This window comes from Nicotiana sylvestris, chromosome 4, assembly GCF_000393655.2.
Source record: "Nicotiana sylvestris chromosome 4, ASM39365v2, whole genome shotgun sequence".
In the NCBI taxonomy this organism is placed as follows: domain Eukaryota; kingdom Viridiplantae; phylum Streptophyta; class Magnoliopsida; order Solanales; family Solanaceae; genus Nicotiana; species Nicotiana sylvestris.
This window is the reverse complement of record NC_091060.1, coordinates 171,673,662-171,685,637: the sequence shown is the minus strand read 5'-3', so window position 1 is coordinate 171,685,637 and position 11,976 is coordinate 171,673,662. Positions and strand designations below refer to the sequence as shown.

General features: G+C 38.3%; 1 protein-coding gene across 1 annotated transcript; it reads left to right on the top strand.

Annotated features, from left to right (window-relative positions):
* Positions 1–5,198: 5,198 nt before the first annotated feature.
* LOC104241265 (coatomer subunit alpha-1-like) lies at positions 5,199–10,722 on the top strand. Its single transcript, XM_009796194.2, has 3 exons — positions 5,199–5,655; positions 6,486–6,980; positions 7,515–10,722. Exons 1-3 carry the CDS (start codon positions 5,448–5,450, stop codon positions 10,466–10,468), a joined length of 3,657 nt encoding a protein of 1,218 aa, XP_009794496.1. The 5' UTR covers positions 5,199–5,447; the 3' UTR covers positions 10,469–10,722.
* Positions 10,723–11,976: the final 1,254 nt, after the last annotated feature.

The window sequence follows — 11,976 nt, the reverse complement described above, 5'->3', positions numbered from 1 at the left end:
CAGTGACAACAGCAACAGCAGTAACAGCAAGCATTGCAATCCCATGGTAGTCCCAGCTACCAAAACTTCTCGAACTACATTGACCTGATTCCTGTTTAGCCCAGGATATGTAGGCCAAAAAAAATCTTCTTCTTCCGGACTTGGGCCAATTTTAAATAAATTGGCCCAAACAAACTCAGCCCAAAACCAGGCTTGCCCGGTCCACACCAGCTAAACACCCAGAGCGTCCAAACGACGTCGTGTTAATCCAGGTTGATCTGGGCCGTTGATCTCAAATTGATCAACGGTCAAGATCGATTCCCCATAACCCACTGAGGAACCCGACCCGTTTCCACCCGGACCAACCCAAACCCTTTACCCTTGAAACGACGCCGTTCCCTGTTAGTCGAAGGATCCTGGCCCTTCATCACATCTCATCCAACGGCTAGGATCCACCTACCCACTAACTATATAAGATTGTAACCTTACCCTGCCCCCCCTATCCAAACCCCAGCCTTCGTCGTCTTCACCAGAACCCCAAACCCTAGAGCCGCCCCTGTACCCTTCACCATGAAAACCGGCGACACGGATGCCGGTGACCTTAACCTTATCACCCTAGAATCCCCTTGCCGTCCTGAACATGGATCTGTTAACTACTTAACTCAAATCCCATCCCACTTTCTCGAATCTTCATTTGAAGATTCGAGTCAAAACTCGATCTATACCGTTTAACCCCAGCTTCACACCAGACACTCCCCAGACCCCCTCGTGACCAAACCATGCTTGGTTTGGTCCGAATCTGACCAGGGAAGCATGAATCCCAGATCTGATTCTTGGAACCATAAGGTTCCTCGTCGATGGGCCGTGTTTTGTTCAAACCAAAGGATTAAGGTCTAATAGACCTTAATCGAAGTGTTTCTCATCTGAGAAACACTTCGATTAAAGCCCGTTCAGCCTTAAGAAAGGTCTGTCCAAATCCGAGTTAAGGCTTTTGATTTTTCGAAGATTTAAGGTGAGTCTTGCTTTTTCTTTTCTTTATTTGTTTTAGTCCGTGTGATTTGTTTTAAAAGCTGTTCATGATTGTTGAAATCTGTTGTTTTGAGTTTTTATTAACTGTGTCCTGTCCACCTTGCCCGAGCCTTTGTGTTTGATTATTTTCTTTCTTCTACTTGTTCACTGATAATGGTATGTGTAAGCTGTGCAATCAAGTGAGTATTGAATTGGTTCATTCATTTAGCTCCTAGGGCCCTTCTGTGTTAACATTGCAATATGAACCCCTTGTATGATACTGTTAAATGTCCGATTTTTGGCTACGATTGTATGTGTTATAACTAATATAGTCGAGTCGACATGTGTCGTCAATTAGTTTCAGTTGTCCGAACAATAACAAATCGACTTACTTCTGCTAAGCATTTGTTTGAATCAATTAGGAACTGAGTTTGTTTACTTATAGTTGTTAATTCGAATCAGTAATGTAAAAGGAATGTTTTGTTTAAGTTATGAATTGGAGGGCATGTGCACTTGTGCACAGCATGTGCATTTGTGCACCACAGGTGCATTTGTGCACAGCCTGGTCCCTGCATAAAGGGCTTTTGATTTAATAATGGTTTGACAGCATACGCTGTCAGATATATTCTGCTGCCCATACTTTGCTTTAGTTTAAGAAGTATTAAACTTTTGTTTTAAAGAGTATGTCTGCCAGGGAATGTTGAGGGGGGAGGGGAGTTAATACTTAAATAGCTAAGTGGAACTGAAAAGAAGGGGGCACATGTGAGGGGTATCTGATTAGTCTATCAGGCTGTAAAATGGGTAATGTTAAGGCTTATAAAAGAAGAACTTCCATCAGTTTAGAAGAAAGAAGGGAGAAAAAGAGGGAACCAGAGATTAGGGAGAAAAAAAAAGATACACACATATACATAGAAAAGATAAGAGAGAGAGGGGATACATATTAACACACACAGACAGACAGAGAGAGCTGGAAAAGATTTCTTTTAATAACTTCAATATAATTTCAAAACTGAAGATTGACATTAGATTTTGAAAAGAAAGGAGATAGGGAGAGGGATATCACAAAAATCAGAAACTGCTTTCTTCCTATTGTTTGTTCGATTCTTAGTTTGTTCAAACTGTCCAAATCAGTTCTGTCTTCTTTCAAGTATCAGCTAAGTCTATTGTTTGGATTTGTATTGTTTGCTTCTCCTGGAATTGGATTGCCTGGATCTCTGATTCCATACTACTGGGAATTTGCTTCATTCTGCCATTCCTCCATTGGCTTTAATGGCCTCTTGCACTGGGATTTTGTTCTATTGGTACATGCTGTTACTGCTGCTGTTTGGTATTGCTTCTATTGCTCTACTGACCCCTTGCTTCTTCTGTTGTATCCAATATCCAGGTACATACTAAGACTTGCATCTGATGTAACAATGAAAGCATGAAATCAAAGATATGCAGGAGTTTAATCATTCGCTTGCTGCAATTACAGTTTTTTTTATGAATACTATTAGATTTATGTAATTTGTTTAGTTTGCGATTCAACAAAAGAAGCACATTAGGTAGCCTTGTACTTAATCGCAGCTCAGTTCACCCTAAATTGTGATTTCGTTTGCTTAATGGATTGTCTGATAAGGCATGTAGGAGTGTTTTGGCACACAGATAGTTAGGTAACCTTTCAACTAATATTCTGTATCTATAGAATAGAATGCCCTTAATCTTGTCAGATATGATGTTAGATTTTATTGAATCTTTGTAGGTAGTTCACATGATCCTGTTCAAACTCTATTAGCAATAGTTTTCGATAGGATAATTCTATTGACTTTGGTTTAAATAAGCGGGTTTCAAACTCGGATCTGAAGAACACTTATCATAAGCTTTTAGTAGTTATATTGATCTTGTATATTAATTCCCCCTGACCAATTAACAACATGTTCATCCATGAAATAAAGTACAAAATAATTCACGCCTCATAAAATCAGATAGTCAAATAAGGATCCGAAGTTGGTCAAGCATGTAATCAGCATGTAATCCTCTTTCTTTCATTTTATTAGAGACAAACACAATAAAGACGTAGTCATTGTAGGGTACCCTTCTAAAATAATGAGACGAGCCTCGCCGAATAAAAAGGCAAATTGCGGGGCCCTCAATAATTGGTCATAATAAATACTTAGAATTTGGGATGGACTGTTTAGTGAATTCCACTGCCTTCCCCAAAGATAATAACGCGTTAGACTTTTTAGGCGCGACTTAATTAAATTACATTCTTAAATTCGGGTGCGCATTTATGTGACCCAAATTCAAATCTCAACGGAGTCGAAATGTGTTAACAACTACGGGTGCATTGATTGTGACGTGGTTCGAGATGCATTTTCACGACGTTGCAATTCTATAAAAATAAATGATAATAATAAAAGCGGTTTAAACTTAATAAAAGCACGTAAGTCATAACATGTATTTAAATCAGATATTTAGCCATTATAACAATTTAAGCGACCGTGCTAGAACCACGGGATTCGAGGATGCCTAACACCTTCCCTCGGGTCAACAGAATTCCTTACTTAGAATTTCTGGTTCGCAGACTTCATTTGGAAAAGTCGAAAATTTCCTCGATTTGGGATTCAAGATAAACCAGTGACTTGGGACACCAAAAGTCAAACCTTTCCCAAGTGGCGACTCTGAATTAAATAAATAATCCCATTTCGAATATTGTCACTTAAATTGGAAAAACTCCACTCGCGCATTTAACCCTTCGGGGGCGGGCGCGCAAAAAGGAGGTGTGACAGTTCTAACGGAAGAAATTAAAAAATAGCCAAATTTACAAGTGATAATTGAAAAATAGTCACAGTTTCAAAAGTAATTGAAATTTAGCTATTTTTCATGTAAAGAAAATTTGAATGAAAACACTGTTCAAAATCCGAAAAATATTTCAGTATATTATATTGGACTTTCAATATAATATACTGGACTTCCAGCATAATATATTGGAATTCTAGTATAATACACAGGTCCAGCATAATATGTTGGAAGTTCTTACATATGTGCTCCAATCTCCAGTATATTATGTTGGAACTTTCTGTGTGTTGGAGTTCCAACATAATATGGTGGAAGTTCATACACATGTGCACCAATCTCCGATATATTATGCTGGAACTTTCCGTGTTGCAGCAAAATAATGGCTATTTTTCAATGACTTTGCAAACGCTGACTATTTCTCAATTACTAGTCCGAAAACTGGCTAGCCCCCGTACTATTTTCACGGTTCCAACTGTACCAAAATGCTCTCTCAATTCTCATGTCATACTATCAACTGATTAATTTTAGGGCGAAGTGCAGCAATGGCAATTTTTAAGCCCGATATTTAAAATGTATTCATAATTTACAATGTATTTAAAAATTAGTCAATTCACTCAAACTTCAAGACTAAGAACCCGTTTGGACATAAGAAAATTTCCCTTTTTTCAATTTTTTTTTGAAAACAATGTTTGGTTATCCAAATTTTACATTTTTTCCAATCTCACTTGAAATGCATTTTCAAATTCGCACCAGTTTTCCAATTGAAAATGGAAAGATTGCTAGTTTTTAGTTGCAAAATATGTTGAAAAAAAGACATCCAAATATGTTGCAAAAATTATAACCAAACACAACTTCATCTTCAATTCAAATTTTAGTGAAATTCCAAATTTGAAAAAAAAATGGAATTCATGTCCAAACGCCTACTAAGTATCCTGTATTTGGAAATTGCGGACTTAGTGTCCTGAATTTTTGAGTTGCTAATTTGAAATTTAGGACTAAGTACCTTGAATTTCTAAACTACTAATTTAAAAATTCATGACATAAGATTTAAACTTTAGTACATAATTTTCGAACTTTAGGGCATTATATCCTGAAGTTTGAATTTTGAGATTTAAAATAGGACGCAATGTCCTAAAGTTTGAGCAAAATTAGCTAATTTTTAAATATATTGTAAACTTGAATATATTTTAAATAACATGTTTAAAAGTGGGTACCTGATATCATTTTCACTTAATTTTACACTAAAAAAGTTTAATAATTGAAGCAAAAATAATTCAAATATAGTAAAAAAGGTTTTTTCCTTTTCTTTTCGTAGTAAAAATGGATCTTACAGCTCGGATCCGTCATTCAACCAATCAAATATCGAGTAGATCCACCAGCAATCGAGTTTAATTTCGATTTCAATATATTATTTCTCTGTCATTGAAACTTCCGATCTACGCACCTTTCTCTTCCCCAATTTCTTTAACGCACACTTAACACACACACACACAGAGACAACTGCCCTTAACATTCGCACTCTCCCTTTATCTCCCTTCGCCGATCTTCATACAAAATGCACTCTTCATTTTAGATCTGAGTGGAATTTGATCTCAAAAATTCAGTTAGGGTTTCAAATACATAACAGCAAAATTGATTACCGTGATTGTGTTGTGTGTAGATATAGGGGAATTGTTTGAAAGATGTTGACGAAGTTCGAAACGAAGAGTAATCGAGTCAAAGGACTCAGTTTTCATACCAAAAGGCCATGGATCTTAGCTAGTCTTCATAGCGGTGTGATCCAGCTTTGGGATTACCGTATGGGAACTCTCATTGATCGATTCGATGAGCACGATGGCCCTGTTCGCGGCGTTCATTTTCACAAATCTCAGCCTCTCTTTGTATCCGGAGGTTTGATTTCACTATTTTTCCTTTTTAAAAAAAAATTATGTACTGTTACATAGCTGTTAATTGGTGCTACTGATTTCATGATAGTGTGGTAGAGTGTGGATCTACTGATATGTGTTGATGAATACATGTGTGATCTATGAAATCAAAATGCTACCTTTACTGAATTAGTGAAGTTGACGATTGGAATTGTTTCTAATTTGATCTATGTGATCAATGGTGTCGGCTAGGAATATCATTCACATTATTTTTTCCTATGCATCTGAATTAAATTTGTGTGATGTATAGTTTTATTAATCTTTTGTTTTTGTATTGTGTATCCCAGATCAGGTGGAATGCCCCTTGAATAATAGAAAATGTAGTATGATCTAACTTATTTTAGTCCATCATTGAACGTCGTAAGAAATTTGGGCATTTTAATACTTTTTTGACAGAAGCCTCAAGTGGATTGAGTTACGCAAGAGATATTTTAGATTAGTGTTAAAAAGAAAATCAGACACATTGTCAAAATATGAAGGAATTGTGGACTCCTCTTTACATTCAAGGCTCAATGCTATAACATCCATATTAATATTGATGATTAGTGAACTTTATGATGTGAAATCTTTTATATAGTGCTGCAACTGCCGCTGGGGCAATAAATTTACCTGTCATTGTTAAAGCAAATAAGTAAATAAATGAAGATTCAAGACAGAAGTTTAACAGAATTGCAAGTCATTGTTGTCATTTTTTATTTACATTTAAACATTTTAAAGCTAATGTCTTTGTGCACTTGCATAATGGAAATTCTGTGTTGGACTCTTCTCAGTATATTTAAACATTGTTAACTGCAGGAGATGACTACAAGATAAAAGTCTGGAATTATAAGCTGCATCGGTGCTTATTTACCCTTCTTGGACATCTTGATTATATCCGCACCGTTCAATTCCATCATGAATATCCCTGGATTGTCAGTGCAAGTGATGATCAGACAATTAGGATATGGAACTGGCAATCTCGCACTTGTATTTCTGTCTTGACTGGGCACAACCATTATGTGATGTGTGCCTTATTTCATCCCAAAGAGGACTTAGTTGTTTCTGCGTCATTGGATCAGACTGTTCGGGTCTGGGATATTGGTGCCCTTAGGAAGAAAACTGTTTCTCCTGCTGATGACATCTTGCGCCTGAGCCAGATGAACACAGACTTTTTTGGTGGAGTAGATGCTGTTGTGAAATATGTCTTGGAGGGTCACGATCGAGGGGTTAACTGGGCTTCATTTCATCCTACGCTGCCCCTGATCGTATCTGGTGCTGATGATCGCCAGGTGAAAATCTGGCGGATGAATGGTATGTTCTGAAATCTTAGTATTTTTTACTCCTGCTATAAAAGCTTTCTTACATATCTGTGGAACATTTAGCACCAAATTTTCTCAATTGGTTGTAAACATAAATTTAACAGTTTTATGATATTTGACATCTTTCACTGTTGTATATCGATCTAGCTGTAATAAGAGATTTTTGGTTGTCCACTTGGCCAGCGAAATAGGATTTTTGATAAAGCTTCTCAGCTAGGGACTCCTTATTCGGTTGAAACTGTCTCTTTATGCTGAGCTGTAGTTTCTTGGTACCGATAAAGAGACAAATGTTGCTTCTTAATTGTTTTATGTAGAATGATATATCATAGATGTAACCTCAAGTTTTTCTTTTTTCTTGGAGAGTAATGTTCACCTCGAATTAAATTGATGGAAAACAAGTGCTCCTTCAGCTTGGATTAGGCTGTCAGCTGGTAGAACCATAAATAATTTAATGCGTTTGTTATATTAATTTTTTCAGGTCATCAAGTTGAGATAATATGTTGCTAACTGTGTTTGATATTTGCAGATACAAAGGCTTGGGAGGTGGACACATTGAGAGGCCATATGAACAATGTATCATGTGTTCAGTTCCATGCAAAGCAAGATATTATTGTTTCAAATTCAGAGGATAAGAGCATTCGAGTGTGGGATGCTACAAAAAGGACTGGTCTTCAGACTTTCCGCCGGGAGCATGACAGATTCTGGATCCTTGCAGCTCATCCTGAGATGAATCTTCTAGCAGCTGGTCATGACAGCGGGATGATAGTGTTCAAGTTGGAGAGAGAACGCCCTGCTTTTTCTGTGAGCAGTGATTCTTTGTTTTATGTGAAGGATCGTTTTCTCCGTGTGTACGAGTACTCAACTCAGAAGGAGAATCAGTTGATACCAATTAGAAGACCTGGTTCAAATAGTCTGAACCAAGGTCCACGAACGATTTCTTACAGTCCTACTGAAAATGCTGTTTTGATCTGTTCAGATGTGGATGGGGGTTCCTACGAACTGTACATCATTCCTAAAGACAGTTATGGTAGGGGTGATACTGCTCAAGATGCAAAAAGGGGAACTGGTGGATCAGCGGTGTTTGTTGCTCGTAACAGGTTTGCAGTGCTTGAGAAGAGCACCAACCAAGTCCTGGTCAAAAATCTGAAAAATGAGATTGTTAAGAAAAGCCTTCTTCCTACTGTTACTGATGCTATATTTTATGCCGGCACAGGAAACTTACTATGCAGGGCAGAGGACAGAGTTGTTATTTTCGATCTCCAGCAGAGAATTGTTCTTGGAGAGCTTCAGACTCCTTTCATCAGATATGTTGTTTGGTCATCGGACATGGAAAGTGTCGCTTTGCTTAGCAAGCATTCCATAGTAATAGCAGATAAGAAGCTTGTGCACCGTTGCACTCTTCACGAGACAATTCGTGTCAAGAGTGGTGCCTGGGATGACAATGGGGTCTTCATCTATACAACTCTCACCCACATCAAGTATTGTCTTCCCAATGGAGACAGTGGAATCATCAAAACCTTAGACGTCCCAGTCTACATTACTAAGATATATGGGAACACAATCTTTTGCTTGGATCGAGATGGGAAAAACCGTCCTATCATTATTGATTCAACTGAATACATATTCAAGCTAGCCCTGCTTAAAAAGAGATATGACCAGGTTATGAGTATGATAAGAAACTCCGAGCTTTGTGGTCAAGCCATGATTGCCTATTTACAGCAGAAGGGTTTTCCTGAGGTTGCCCTTCATTTTGTTAAGGATGAGCTTACTCGTTTCAACTTAGCACTTGAAAGTGGGAACATTGAGATAGCTCTTGAATCTGCTAAGAAGCTTGATCAGAAAGATCATTGGTATAGGCTTGGGGTGGAGGCCCTTCGGCAGGGTAATGCAGGTATTGTTGAATACGCCTATCAGAAGACGAAGAACTTTGAGAGGCTCTCTTTCCTTTATCTAATAACAGGAAACCTGGATAAGTTATCAAAAATGATGAAAATTGCTGAGGTAAAAAATAATGTTATGGGTCAATTCCATGATGCCTTGTACCTTGGTGATGTTCGTGAGCGTGTTAAGATTTTGGAAAATGCTGGTCATTTGCCCCTTGCATATATCACAGCTACAACCCATGGGCTCAAGGATATTGCTGAGCGTCTTGCAGAAGAACTGGGTGAAAATGTTCCATCATTACCAAAGGAGAAAAAAGCATCTCTGCTGCTGCCCCCAACTCCTATCTTGGGTGGGGGAGACTGGCCTCTATTGATGGTGACAAAAGGGATATTTGAAGGTGGTCTGGATGCTACAGTCAGGGGTGGACATGAGGAGTATGAAGAGGCTGCAGATGCTAATTGGGGTGAGTCACTGGATATAGGTGAGGTGGAAAATCTGCAGAACGGGGATATCAGTATGGTGCTTGAGGATGAGGATGGACAAGAAGAAAATGACGAGGAAGTAGGATGGGATCTTGAGGATCTGGATCTGCCACCTGATACTGACACGCCAAAAACTGCTTCAAACGCTCGCTCTTCTGTTTTTGTTACCCCAACCCCTGGCATGCCTGTGAGCCAGATTTGGGTCCAAAAATCATCTCTTGCTGCTGAACATGCAGCTGCTGGCAATTTCGACACTGCTATGCGGTTGCTGAGCCGGCAACTAGGGATTAAGAATTTCTCTCCTTTAAAGCAATTGTTTGCTGATCTACATATGGGAAGCCACACACATCTACGTGCCTTCTCCTCGGCACCAGTTATCTCTTTTGCAATTGAGAGAGGTTGGAGTGAGTCAGCTAGTCCCAATGTACGGGGTCCACCTGCGCTTGTCTTCAATTTTAGTCAGCTGGAAGAAAAACTTAAAGCTGGTTATAGGGCCACAACTGCTGGGAAATTTTCTGATGCGCTTAGATTATTCCTGAGCATTCTTCACACTATTCCCCTGATTGTTGTTGAGTCAAGGCGAGAGGTGGATGAGGTCAAGGAATTGATTATCATAGTGAAGGAGTATGTTTTGGGTTTGCAGATGGAGCTTAAGAGGAAGGAATTAAAAGATAATCCTGTTCGTCAGCAGGAGTTGGCTGCCTACTTCACACACTGTAATCTGCAGCTTCCGCACTTGAGACTCGCATTACAGAATGCTATGTCTGTCTGCTTTAAGGCAGGCAATCTTAGCCCTGCGGCTAACTTTGCTAGAAGACTCTTGGAGACAAATCCAACCAATGAAAGTCAAGCCAAAATAGCCCGCCAGGTTCTGCAACAAGCTGAGAAAAATATGCGAGATGCTACACAGTTGAATTATGACTTCAGAAATCCGTTTGTGGTCTGTGGCGCAACATATGTCCCCATATACAGAGGCCAGAAGGATGTCACTTGCCCTTATTGTGCTACTCATTTTGTTCCAGCACAGCAAGGACAGCTTTGTACTGTTTGCGATCTTGCAGTTGTAGGAGCAGATGCATCTGGTTTACTTTGCTCACCTTCGCAGGTCAGATAATTTCAGTTTTTTCACATCAGTTCTTTTGGCTGTCATTCAGAAGCTTCCGATTCTACAATTAGAAGTTAGGCATGAGTATGAACAGACCTGCTTTTCATCGGATTGTACCTCTGGTTTATATCTGTTTTGATTTTTGCAATAGTTTTATGAACCTAATTGCCCTTCTTTTTAAGTTTTATTATGATTACAATTTTGATTGTAATAAAGCATGTAAGATTGACTTGGACCTATTCTTTGAAGCATATTTTCACCTAGTTTGACAGGTCTAAGTAGCAAACCCAAAGAACTTGAATGCTGATCGCATCGCATCTTAGTTCCAGTTTTTTAGTTTGGCCTGAAACTAAAGCTGGAGATAAATAGGAACGTTGGTGCAGAATTTAGGCATTGCCAGGTCCTAGTCACCCATATCTTCTCTTTAATATCACTACGAATTCATTTCATTTGGTGAATCATTGCTATTTGCAGTTTTAATTAAATCATACATTAATTTATATTGTTAGATGAGGAAAAGGTATCTAAACATCTTCAGGATGCTGTGTAAGGGATCTTATAAACGTAGCTGTTGGCCTTGTAATAGTTTTCAGAGAATCATTACAGTAGTTCGTTTATTTGCTATATAATCTCCTGGGTTTCCTTGGAAAAGGAATTCGGTCGTACCAAACAAGTAAACAATTATCGAGGTAGTTAGGAGAGACCAAGGACGTCTTCTATTCTATGGATTTGACTGTTGTTACTGGTAAGATTACTTACAAGGCATTGACCATCTAAAACAGAGTTTCAAATGATTGTCAGTATTGCAGTTTCTGTGCAACTAATGATTGTTAGTATTATTTTGTTGGCGGTGTGGATAGATGGTAACACATGTATTAATTTTATGTCGCTAAGCTAATCATGTTACGTTGCTACACAAAACGTGCCAAAGAATTTATCAGCCCTATCAAGCTCCTGTATAGGTAGGTGGTCAATTATTTTAAATGTTAAGAATGTGATTTAAGTAAACAAAATAATTAAAAATGAATAATTCATATCTACTAGTATGTCTTTCTGTGTTGTCGTACCAACCTCAAGGCCCTGTTACGAGACAGCACAAAAACATAGTTTGGGCCGAAAGTTTTAAGTCCCTGTTCTCCTTGAATGGAGCATGCCCTTATCAGGGTTATTGACTCATCATTCACCAACTCAGTCTTCTCATGGTTTACACTTTACATGTCTTTTTTTTTTTTATATATATATATATAAATTATACCCATAAGAGTTCTGAGTATCGCGTATTATATCAAAAGAGGTACAACAATAGAGGGGGCTATACCTATACCTGACCTCTTTGATATAATAACAGAAGACATTCCATTCGGATAAAAAAGAAATAGAGGTGTGAATCTGGGAACCCCCCTATACAATTGCCTTAACCACCTCTATTATACTACAATGTACAATCAACTACTTGAACTATTACACAATACTCAGAACTCGTACGATGAGGGGTTTAATTTTTCCTTTTTGCAATA

Excerpts from the sequence above, each read along its gene's own strand:
- LOC104241265 (XM_009796194.2), top strand. The coding sequence starts at position 5,448 with ATGTTGACGAAGTTCGAAACGAAGAGTAATCGAGTCAAAGGACTCAGT. Across the intron at positions 5,656-6,485 it reads GCCTCTCTTTGTATCCGGAG|GAGATGACTACAAGATAAAA; the intron begins GTTTGATTTCAC and ends TGTTAACTGCAG. Across the intron at positions 6,981-7,514 it reads GAAAATCTGGCGGATGAATG|ATACAAAGGCTTGGGAGGTG; the intron begins GTATGTTCTGAA and ends TGATATTTGCAG.